Source organism: Dermacentor albipictus, chromosome 10 (assembly GCF_038994185.2).
Source record: "Dermacentor albipictus isolate Rhodes 1998 colony chromosome 10, USDA_Dalb.pri_finalv2, whole genome shotgun sequence".
In the NCBI taxonomy this organism is placed as follows: Eukaryota; Metazoa; Arthropoda; class Arachnida; order Ixodida; family Ixodidae; genus Dermacentor; species Dermacentor albipictus.
Genome location: NC_091830.1, coordinates 19,079,941 through 19,092,587, shown reverse-complemented (window position 1 = coordinate 19,092,587; position 12,647 = coordinate 19,079,941). Strand labels below are relative to the sequence as shown.

At 45.7% G+C, this 12,647-nt stretch overlaps 1 protein-coding gene across 3 annotated transcripts in view; it reads left to right on the top strand.

The window, feature by feature from the left end:
• The window catches only part of LOC139050482 (spondin-1-like), a 231,909-nt gene that overhangs the window by 217,464 nt on the left and 1,798 nt on the right, over positions 1-12,647 (top strand). For 2 of the 3 annotated variants that reach the window (XM_070526918.1, XM_070526916.1), the window contains 3 exons: positions 1,388-1,561; positions 7,025-7,117; positions 9,202-9,447. In XM_070526918.1, coding sequence (XP_070383019.1) covers positions 1,388-1,561; positions 7,025-7,117; positions 9,202-9,447 — 513 coding nt within the window. The remainder of the gene's footprint in view (positions 1-1,387; positions 1,562-7,024; positions 7,118-9,201; positions 9,448-12,647) is intronic. The other variant, XM_070526917.1, reaches the window with a different exon arrangement.

Below are 12,647 nucleotides of genomic sequence, written 5' to 3'. Positions count from 1 at the left end.
TTGTAACGATTTCTAAAGTTCTAATGAACCCGTCTGGTGAAGGCGGTGCATGATGAGCATTGCAAGAGCACCAGCCCAAGGTTCGAAGAATCAAAGCATATCTAATTGACGTTTCGAAGCCGCCATGGGTCCCAAGTTCAAAACGAAGAGCAACGCGAAAGGGTCCGACTAATTGTGAGTTAGGTGTGTATGGCGCAGAATGCTGGTGTATATATCCCGAGAAGGTTAACCCGCGTCTGGATTATCGCCTATGATGTCGGCTGCATAAATTATAACTCTAAGAGCAGATTTGAAGACAAGCGCTTCTTTGTCATGCTTATGCCTGCGGAGTGGAAATTATATGCCTTGGGTGTTTCAAACTTATGCGAATGCTCGTTTTATTTTGATCATCCTTGAAAAGTTGCGCTCTTCTTCGGCCGTGCTTAGATGGGCTATAATTGGTTGCTGTCATCCTGAAGCATGTTTAGTAAGGAATAAAGGGAAATTTGTTCCCCTTTATTCTTTACTTCTCTTCACCTTGCGGGTTTCCGCAGAAATACTACGTCATGTTTAGTAAGGTGTGCTATTTATATAGTTGGTGGATACCAAAGAACTAGTTTCCAGTAGCAACAAAAACGTAAGGGCACCATGGGATAACAGAACCGCGTTTCGCGGGCTCTGAATTACCTTCTCTACGTAAAACTACCGGCAACATTGTCAAGCTCTTACCACCTTTGCAGTTCGAGTTTCCTTTACTCTAAGTAATTCTGAAATGTTTTAATTATTTCTACACTTTTACATGTAAATTGTTCTTTCGTGTAGTGCTTTTTGTTTGCCTTTAACTATGATTCTGGTAGAGCGGGCACTTCTGAAGCCAAACTTCCCATACTGCCGCATCTAATAAACAACAGAACATACTTTTTTTCTGTCCTTGGAGCCTTTACTTGTTTTTTTCTTCTTTTTGTTGTTATTTTGCTGTGAAACATGTTACTAGCACCGCTTAACCGGACACAAGGCCGTAGACATCATACACGTGTAGCACACCTTCGGCCTCAGTAAACGACCCGACCCAGCTGAGGCCCTTCCTTTTTCGGTATACAGATACTATACGCTCAACTACGCTGGCAAACGTTTCACAATGGCGACACGCTGTAGGGTGGCTTTGAGGTGGTATGCTCAAGTAAAACTCTTGCTTGGGCTAGTTGGTTCATGATTGAAGTAGTAAAGGCAAGGCGCAGAAGACTAGACTGGCGCCGGTCCTGTCGTTTGTGTTCTTCTTCCTGAGTCCTGGTCTTCTGCGCCTTGCCTTTACTACTTCAAACGTGAGGTGGTATGTTCTCTGTGGAGTGCCTGTGAGCCTTTGTCTACTACACTACTGCTGCCGTAAAGCTGGCCATGTCCCTCGCAGAAATCTGCCTGCTGCCCAAGGACATCGGACCGTGCCGGGGCTACTTTCCGCGTTGGTACTACGACTCCACCAAGCGGATGTGCCTGCAGTTTGTATACGGAGGATGCCGCGGCAACAGGAACCGATTCGAGCGATATGCTGAGTGCAACAAAATGTGCGAGGTCACAATATCACGTGAGCGCTCACATGCAAAACACCTTTTCGCCACTCTGTCGTTCGCTGTTTTTTTTTCTCCTTTCGCTCTCTCTCTCTCTCTCTCTCTGTCTCTCTTGTTCTCTCTGCCTCCTTGTTTGATTACAGTTTAGCAGCTTATAAGTTTAATGTGTTCACCGGCATGTACATTTTACTAATAGCAAATACTTCTTGATACGTTCTCTGTCCATATACCCGTCGTTAGTTTTACACGTTTTAACTGCGCGAATTTAATACTGCGTTTTAGCACAACTCGATTCATGTCCATGGACCATACGCGTTTTCCCATATATCACGTCTTTCTCGTGGCATTCTCTTTCACTGATTGTGAGCAAGGATTAACTGCATGAAAAAGTGCGCTTCCCTGTGACAGGCGTCACCTAAACAAATCATTTTAAAGAACTGTGTAGTATTTAAAGTATTTTAACATCTTGAGTGAACAAATGTTGCAGTGCTCGTTCCCCAACACGGAAACTGTACACTGGATGTTGACAAGCTGTATTCAAACAGCATCGTCTAACAACACGTTCAAACCTATGGGAACGCCCCGTCTGTGGTCACTTCTGACTCGGGGCAAGCAGTGTAACGCTCTACAGATATTATCAGGTATCGGTGTATCGCAGATATGGCCTCCGATACCAGCAGCCCCGCTACGTCAGATACCATTCGATCGCGAGCGGTTTGAATTGTCAAAGGTTTGTGCGGCCTCTTCAGTCGCCATTTTATCTGCAAATAAGCCATCTCTTGGCCGAAAACAAACGTTGCGAAGTTTGTGGTAATCTGTCATCCTAGATAACTCTATTTTCTGCTTGCCTCTGCTGTCTACAGTTGGTATTACTAGTCACACCGCAAAAAAAACTATTAATTACGCAGTAATCAGAAGCACTCTCTTATAGCGTTTAAGAGGGCAATATTATAGTAGCAAATGAAAGCACTTCGTCGTCTGCCGTTGACTCGAGAGACTATAGCTTTCAGTGTTTCAATAGGAACAAAAACGCATATACTGCTATATGTGGCTACAAGTGTGCAAAAGAAATCAAGCAACGTATCAGGGTTAGCCATTTCAGTTTGCTTTTTCTGTGTGCCAAAATAAACTCTTACTAACGACAGTCAACACGCAACCTGAACTGACATTTCCAAATGTCAACACAGCTTAGTTTAAGTACACCCTGACTTAGCCGAGCGGGCGTATAGGGGAATCAATAATACTTTACCGTGTGTCCCAGCTAACCTTACAGTCGAGCTGCTCAACGAACAAAAGAAGATTTAGAAGACACGGTGCAAGATACAATTATGAGAGCTACGATGTTCGGTCGTCAGCGTTACGACAATTGAACACCTAAGGTCTTGAAATCGTATCCCGCACCGTGTTTCCTTAACCATATTTTTTTCGTTGAACACCTAGGCTAACGTTAGCTGGGACACCCTATATATAATGGAGCTAGTAGCATTGGGAAAGTTCATAAATCCCTTCGCAGCTTCATTTACGCTATACACCTACATTCCACCTGTTCTCTATGTTTGGTTTTGATGGCTAAGATTGCGACACTAGTCCAGCTGTCAGATATCAGCTAACACATAGAAAGAGCTACATTGTTAACTCGCTGAAAACCTTTTCTCAGCCAACGCCGCACCGACCCTGCTCAAGCTGCTCCATTTAGTCTTCTGTTGTTCAGAGCTCTAAAAGCGCCAGTCTAACGCGATATGTCTCAAGGCCATGTGCAGTGTGTGTAATTTTATAAGCCTCCATACAGTGGCGATGCCCGTAAGGTGTTAACATTAAGGAACACTTGAAGCAAAGATTTGGGGTAAGAAATGAAATGTTTCTCAAGAAAAAGACTCGTACGATGCACCCAGCGGCGTTTTAAAGATCCATTTTGCGCTTTGTTGCTGCAGAAGAAAGGGAGGTCTTTCTGCTCGGTGTGTTAAAAAGAAGGGGAAAATGTGAGAAGCATAGCGTTCTAAGTGTTCACGCAGCTGCCTTTGTGCATGACTACAATCCCTCCGGACAAAGCTCATGCTCGTAAGTCTATGGTCACGTGACCCAGATATCCCTTTTTTGTTTTCTTTTCTTGCCGTTGCTCCTGTCCTCTCAGTTAATTTTTTTCTGTTTCTTCTCTCTCTTTTTTTCGTCTGCTCTTAATTCATGTGACAGACGTCTGCTCTTTTTTCATGCGACAGTCGCCTCCATTCAGAGCGCCGGCAGAAGGCACGCCGTCTGCGTGACAGGCGAACGCCCCCAAGCGGGAGGACGTTGGGCGATGTCACAAAGAATATTTCGGAGAGCAGGCGCAACAAGAAGACACTAGCGGTGATTTAGCCGAAAAATGTCGCTCGCAGCTCTTGAGATCTGGTCACGTAGCATTAACCAAAGCAATTCCACTTTTTTCTCCTCTTCTGTAGCTTCTTTTCATATTCTCTAGTCGACGTATTGTTCCATCGCGGCGTAAAGCAGATACTCTTTTCTCTTCTTTGTTTATTTAAATATTTTCGACTGTGACGCAGTCGCCAAGGCACCGAGATTCGAGTTTCAAGTTTATTTGCTTTAATAATACAATTTTCCTTACAAATGTGCAAGAATCTTTTAAGACCCATAACCAAGAGGCGTGGAGGCGTGTCTACCGCAAAAATACGTTACATTCTTCGACGCAGTTGTTCCGATAAAGAGACAATGAAATCCTCTAGTAAACAAACACTTTCTCGCCAATAACGACAAAGTACAAAGATACGCGAAAATATGCATGAAAGATGTCAAACCACGCGAGCATACAGGTTTATAATATGACGCAGTACGCACTTAAGGGCAAAGTAATAAACAGAACATGCATGTAAGTGAAGCGGACTGTGGCACTCTCTGTGCGGGCTTTCAAGAATGCTCTTGTGCCACAGCTAATATCGCATAATGTGGCCGCCTAAATCTAACTGCGTAAAAAAAACTAACCCCGCGAACCGAAACTTTTTTTTTTTCACATAAACGGGCTTTTCTGCGCATTAGTAATCAACGTACTTCAGCGTCCTTCCCGCGCACGAACGAAACTTCAATATGATCATTCCAACGTCGGTGTCAAATCACGAACTGCACCCTGCTTAGTTGTGCTGCCGGACGAAGCGCCAGTGTTACATTTGCCATGTGCCATCGCTTCCAGAAGCATCAGGTGAAATGGTACGTGTGCAGAACATTTGTCGAACGTCGAGTTTAAGATAGCTTTCAAAAGTTCACGCACAAAGGCCTGCCTCTGCGAGTTGAATGGACTCAAATGTGCACCGTTTATGTAAAACACTGCTTAGTGCCGTACACAGAAGGGCCCTCTCTCCCACTCTGCGATAGAAAACTCACATTCCACACTTCTTCATTTATTAGTACTCTGGGCTCCGCCGTGGCTATTACAAAGGTGGTAGAGCGGAAAATTAACACGTAGGGTGCTCTAGCTTTCGGTTTCAACTTACCTGTCATAAAATTTTGTCCTGTTATTTTGTACTTTACATTTACCTAGCCGGTTCTTGGCCAATGACTGGAGTGGGTAGGTGCCAGTACTTCCAAAGATCTACATGTGCTCTAACTGCACCAACAGCAAATACGTACGTTTCACCGCCAAATCATTAAAAGCGAAAGCAAGGGCTTAACACTCGCTGAATCTCATTGGACGGCGCTCTAACAGTTCCTCGGGGCGACAAAATGGCGTGAAGCAGTCCGCACGCGAGGCTACCTTGGCTACGCGGCAGAAACAGCACCCCCGCTACAGCAAAACCTCGCTATAACGTTGTTGGCGGGGTACGTGGATCAAGTGTACGCGACGAGCGATGTATAGTATATATATAACGGACAATGGCAGATGAGCGGCTATAGACTTACCAGTCGAGCAAAAAAGAAAGTAACCTGTTAATTCTCAGTTAAACGCACACCCAGACGCGTTTCATTTGCCAGCAGGTAGCAAAAAAAAATATCTGTGATATTCACTTGCCGCAGCAAGCGACGACGGCATCCTCAAACTCAGCAAGGCCGCGAGCCAATTTCTCCATCAGGCCGCACATCTGTTCGTATGACCCTCATGACGGTCAACACACCGGCCGCGTCGGATACGGATACGGATACGGATACGGATACGGCAACGTCGTCATCCGCGACGGCGACGTTGAAGCGCTAGAAGCTATGGGAGCAGGAAACACGAGGTGGCTACCATGAATAATAAACTATTCGTCAATGTTCTCAATAAATAAACCGAGATCACCCATATGTTTTCAACTAATCAAGCAAGAAGAGAATATGTTTTATCTTGCTTGCATTGTAATCATTTATAAGGAGCGATTTCGGTTTTATTATAACACTTTCGTAGGCCTAACGTGATAGCCTCAGGCTTGCACAAGTGACCGAACTTCTACCGCTGTCCCGATAAGATAGTGATAGGCGAGAAACACATTTAAAATATGGGATTGAACTCTTCATTCTGTACAAGGTTCATCCAGTTAGCTTCATTATGAACGAAAATTGATCTCATGAAGCGCACGTCCTTTTAAGGTTTTGCAAACACTTAATCGTATCTTATGCAAGTGCATCGCTATATAGCCGAGCTACTTTCAGACGCTTTACTATATTAAAGCTTAGCACTTCTGTACTCTCCTCTGTATCGGATGGATGCTCCTGTGTGCTGCGCCGGTTCCACTTCGTACAATGCGCTCTGCATTCTGAGGGTATGGTCGCTGCCCAATGCCAAGATATCTAAACACGTGGTTTCTTGCAGAGGCTATAGGAAGTGTTGAATTTCCATTGGGTGAATAGGAAAATTTCATGCTCGTTTGAAAGTATACATTAAGAGAAAACGAGGGGGGAAACCGGCCGTTTCGCCAGCTTGACGAGTTCTCAACTCCGCATGCGTGTATAGCGCTCCGGGGCCTCCATTTGTAACGATCCATTTCATTTTCCACTGTCATTGCCATCCGTTGCGCTGAACAACCGACGCTAGCGATAATGGTGGTGGTCGATTAAGTCAGTGGAGAACGGGAGACATTAATATTAAATAACATGAATCGCTACAAAATACCGCTCCGAACCACTGGTGGCGCCCAAGCCGATGAATGGACGAAATGAACAATTATAATAAACTCCAATAATTGGGTTCAAGCCTATAGTGAAGGGTAAAAATTAATAGAAAATGAAATGGGTCGCTACAAAGTACAGTTATCTTGATCGCAGCTTCACATGCTGCTTCTTTTTTTCTTTTTGGTCACAAAGCGTTTTCAATGTGCTCGCCCGTTTCTTATTTGTGGCTTGCAGTTAATGCGCTCCGCCGCCTGCTGCGCTGCTTATCATATCTTTATCTTATCTCTTGTCAACGCTGTTTGCCACCTGTTGCTTCTCCCTCTCTCGCCAACCTCCCTTTGTGCCCTGCCGCGTGCTGTTTTCATTGTCTGTCGCTTGCCTCTTGTGGGCGTCTGCCTCTGTCGCAGAGATAACGCAAGGACTCCTGTCGCCTTCGGCACTGGGCCAAAGCTACGCCATGAAAGACACCACGCTGCACGTGGAAAAGGGCCTTGTCTGTGGTCTGTCTGCTCGCCTATGTCACTCGCGGCCGCCGCTTGTTGCTTTTCATGCGAAAGCATTATGCGACCCCGCGAGGCAGAAAAGCCGGCGTTGCAGGCAATGAGTGGTACTAAGGAGCCATCGTCAGGGACGTCATCTGCGTCTTGTATGACGTCAGTAGTAACACAGAATTAAAGTGAGAACAAGTTAGAGCAGAAAAGCCGGCGTTGTAGTCAATGAGTGATACTACAGAGTCATCGTCAGGGACGACATCAGCGTTTTCTATGATTTCAGTAGTAATACAGAATTAAAGTGAGAACAAGTTAGAGCAAGGTGATTTGAGGTGGAGTTCAGTGAATTAAGGTGAAGTAAAGTGAGTGAAGGTGGATCAAGGTAGGTTAAGGGTAATGCAGATTACAGCAAGAAGGATTAAAGCGGATTAAGGTTGGTACAAATTAGAGCAATGTGGATTAAGGTGGGTTAAGGCTGGCTAAGGTGCGTTAAAGTGGATTAAGGTGGATTAAGGTTTGTACAAAATAGAGCAAGATGGATTCAGGTGGAGTTGTGAACGACACGTGACATTGTATGACGTCACGTATCGTAGACGTAACCAACTAATTAGAGAAGTCATAATGCTTTCGCATTCAAATCACGTAAGGATACTAGACTGACACATTTTTTTTTGCACACCGTGCTTAGAGCACGCTTGACGCTTGGGCGCGCGCTTAACACTTGAGCACGTGCTCAAACGCATGGAAGGCAGACACAAGGAGATACTTAAATGAGTACTAAATAGCAGCACCAAAACAGGTTGATCTGGCGTAGTATTCTTCTACGTATTCTTTCATTCATTTGACGGACAGAGATTGCTTATTAATCCTTTCTGGTTTAAGTTTTTTACCTAATGACCGTGAAATTGTGTAGGCGCATCTGATCTTTGTGGATCAAGTGCGCATAATATATAATTTCTGCAGGGAAAAATAAAGAAATGTAAAATTATCCCTGGAGTTTTTGGCAATGAATCGAATGTTTCTTCTCATGAGCTGCCAACAACTCAAGGTGTTGTAGGCCGCATGTGGTTTACAAGACTTCGAAATGCACAATCATAATGATGCGAAATGTGGCCCCAGAAGATTTGAAAAATTATTTCCGTGTCACTCAAAGTAGGTTTCATGCATTAGGCAGCAGGCTGTACAAAAGCTGCGCGGCGCGGCACCCTTTACGCGGCACCCTTTACCCTAACCTCGACAAAAGCTTTCCGATACCTTCGTTCATATATCTGTATCTATATATATCTATCTCACCTATCTACCTATATCTCGCTTTACCCAAGCCTTCCTCCATAATATCTCTACATATCTAATCTATCTGGCCATAGAGTTTCTCACTATAACGCCTAGAGGGTAATCTGGCGCCACCGTCTATGGGAGTTTCTTAGCGGGTCACCGTGCCGTCATGGGAATGATGGTATATGTGTCTGCGAGGCTCGTGTTGGCTGGTGTTGTAAGAGGCTTCGTCTAAAACGTAGATATGGCTACGCAAATAACGCGTTCTCAAAGTAAAATCTTTATAAAATGTTTCCATTCACGCATATTACATCTTTACTCACACACTATGCATGACCAAGCGAAGAAAAGCAAGAACAGACGGCCAATTGTTTCAAAGCGAGCGCGAACCTTGTCGTCTGTCCTCCAACTTTAGCCGCCCGCTGATACTTTTTACGTAACATGTAGTCATACACACAATAACAAGTTCTCATAGTTAAACAAAATATGTTTTCGCGTAATAATAAAGCTAAAACAGCTTTTCACGTGCTGTTCTAGTAGAAAATGAGTCATTGTGACAGACGGAACGGTACTTGCCAAGCGCGTCTTCAAGGCGTCCTGTCTCTACGAGAACGTTGCCAATCCGAATCCACAATATACCGGCATTCCCATGCATACCACAGCACAGCAGCGCCAGATTTCCCTCTAGGTAATGTAGTGAGAAACTCTATGTATCTGGCTACCTCTCGCTTTCTGCCTCTCTCTCTCTCTCACCACCGCCACCGTCCCGCGCTGTCATGCTCACTGGTCGCTCCCTTGTGCCCCCGCGGCCAACGCAGCGCCCATCGGCAAGCTCAACGGCATGGCGCCGGTCAACGTGCTGCCGACGACGAGCGACGAGCCCACGTCGCCGGTCATCGACTGCGTGCTGACGCCGTGGTCTCAGTGGGGGCCCTGCTCCAAGACGTGCGGCAACGGCCGCCGGGAGCGACGGCGCATGATCAAGCTGAACCCGCAGAACGGGGGCAAGGCGTGTCCCAAGCGACTGGTCCAGAGACGAAAGTGCAAGGAGAACCCGCCGTGCCGTAAGCACTGCGTTCGTTAATTATTGTTCGCCCCGATTATTCACCGCCGACAGAAGCTTTTCTCGACGCAAATGAGTTGGGCTTCCCATAGGGAGACTCAACGTTGACGTGGAGCTTTCTTTTTGGAGGCAGCGTCTTCTTTGCTGACTTCACGTGAATTTGGGGTATCTGGGATCTGGCTATCTTGTAACCTGTTAACACAGCGGTCGATTTCTTTACTGTAGTGTGCCGTACAAACCTGAAAAAGATATCAAAATGTAGGTCTCAGCGAGACAGCAAGTGATAATTATAGCAAAGCAGGTGAAATTAACCGCACGGCCGTAGTTAGCGTCACTACAGTAAAAAATTACCCACAATACATCGTAGGCTGCGCTATCTCTGCGATCAACCCTTCGCATCTATTGGTAAAAAAAAGTAAAGGCGTGTCAACCAAAGTCCACGCAGAAGAAGACAATTTCGACGTGCATGCTCGTAAAAAAGAGGAAGAAACCGAATGAAACAAACCCGACATGAGTAACGGAAATAGAGATTCCGGGGGAAAAATTTTTAAATGTCAGATCTGACAATAGAACGGAGAAGATAATGTGAATAATTCCAAATTATCGCGAAATTGTGCAGAATTGCATCGCCTTTATTGCCCCTATTTAAGCACCTACATATACCATGTACGTTAACCTTGGCCGGTATAACGTATTGCTCGGACTCTGTCCATTTGGGCGTAGCGCCCACCCATATGGGCTGGACTCGAACCATTCTGACCTATCATGGAAGGCTAATGGCCTATTTCAAATAAAAACAGATTGGAATAGTTTTACGTTATACCGGCCCTTCTTACGCGTCGACTTTGGTCGACATATTTTTTTTTAATTGCGTGCATTGATGTTTTCAATTAATTATGGTCTGCAGCAATATTTTACACCGTCACCTTTCGTTCCCGTTAACACTCCTATAAACTCGCTCTTATCGGGATTCCTAAAAGGGACAAAAAAGAGTGGTACCAAATATTTTTTTTTAAGTTTCAAGTTAATTCATCATACCTTGGTGGTGAAGTTTAGTTCAGGAAAGTTAACACAAATTGTGTGCAAACGCTGTACACCCCCTTAGCCAAAGATTAGTAGTGGGCCGTTCTTTCAAGAACAATTTCGAGAACACTCTTTAAGGTTTGAATAACAGCTCGAGGACAGCGGAGTGGACAGAAGAGAGAACAAGGTGCTCTGTTCTCTCTTCTGTCCCTTCTGCTTTCGTTGAGCTGTTATTCAAACTTTAAAGCATGCTTTACCAACAAGCTCAATCCTAAGCCCTTCTTGATTACTTTTCTTCAAAGAACAGCTTAAATACCTCCTTTTTCACTTGTTAGACCTGAAGACCTTGCTTGCTAGCGCAAGAAATAAAGGCCAAAGTGTTTCCGTTTTTGAACGCCTTGCCAGAAACGCAGCGTTGGTACGGACTTCACAAACTTCCAAATCTGTTCGCTCTGTTTGGGAAGTTTACGTGCGCGACATTTCTTCGAAATTTCCTACGTCGACTGTCTGGTTATTTTCCAGTGCAACCGAGGCACAGTTGAATACTGCATGTCGTCATTTTAGTGCAAGAAATTGAATGTGGCGTTGCCACCCCTCTCTAATCTTTATGCCCGTTTTCTAGCTTAACGATCCCCGAATCACAGTAAGACTGACTTTTCTTTCTGCATTCGAGAAAACGTAACTGAGTGAATGCTCTTTTTATTTCAATTCCATCGCTGCCTCAGCGGAAACAAAGGAACCGAGAAAAGGTATGCCTGTGTGGTCGATGTGGTGTCCAGAGCTTATTCTCTGTTATAATGCCGATTTATCCGACATGCCTTCAGGGAAAAAAGATCGCAACAAAGGTGAGCCCCTTTAGAATCTGCCCTTCCACAGAGACCTGTTGCACAAACTACTTTTGTAGCGTCTCACTGCTGATAAGTTGCGCTCGCCTAAGCGTTTATATCTGTGTCACACGAGGGTCGCAATTACGGTTGGCCCGTATTTGGATGTCCTGCTTTTATTCGTCGCCGCCGGAATGCATTGAAGGTGACGAGCGCGAAAGGTGTTCAGATAAGAAAGAACGCGAGATGCGCGTTATTCAGCTGGTAATTACATTTTTTCACGCATTGAAACAAAAAGAAAGTTCTATGAGCAGAATTATCCAACACGAAATCTATTGGCGGATTTCAAGCGGGGGAATACACACACCCATTACGTCTCGGCACTCTCTTTAACAGGAAAGGAAAAGAGACTATATTCTCTCTGGTACGACATTTAGTCACTTTCGCAACTGTGTGTGGTACATCTCTAATCATTGATCATTATTTTCAATCTCTTAAATGCATTTAGATTTTACGCAACCGTGAGAAACAATTGCCTTCGCAATGCCTTTCTATTGCGGTAGCAACTATATGCAACTCCCGGCGCATTTCTGCCGTCGGCGTCGTCGTCGCCGTCAGGTTTCGTATAAAGTCCAAGGGCAATAGAGAGTTTTAGCCCAGCGGGTTTACGGCCAGCGGAGCGGAGCGGGCGAGCGGAGACGCGACTGCGCATGCGCACCACGCTGAGGCGGCCAGCGGTTTTACGGAGCAGCGTTTACGCCCGCTGGAAAGCACTCCCCAGCGGAGCGTATACGCAGCGCGCGAGCGTGCGTAAGGGCGCGCGGGCGTGTATGGGAAATGCTAGACGGCAGCCGCGAACATGAACGCCGGCAGTTCTGCATCGAAGACGGCGACTGCCGCGCTGACCCGTACATTAATACTCAGTACATTATTAACAAATAATCCACTGAGAACATGTAATATATCTTTATTCAACATTTCTTGCATAATAAAAGCAAGCGTAATTCAATTTCATTTCTCAGTAACTCCTATTCGAACCACTAGGTGGGGCAGCAGAGCTCCCCGCTCTTTACCCCGCTCGAGCGGGTGATCCGCTGGGCTAAAATTCTTTTTTCGCGAGCCGCTCCGCTCCGCTGGCCGTAAACGCGCTGGGCTAAAACTCTCTAATAAAATCGTCGCCGCGCGCCGTATGCTGTGTGTGCGAGTGAAAGCTTGCGAGGGTGAGCCGGCTATCGCGGCTTAGTCTCGCGCACGCAGCGGAGGAAAGCGGGGAGGAAGCGCGCCGCCTTCCGTCGCGCGCAAGGCTTCTGGGGGAGGGTACGGAGAGGGGGGGAGAGGGGGCGCCATCTACTCC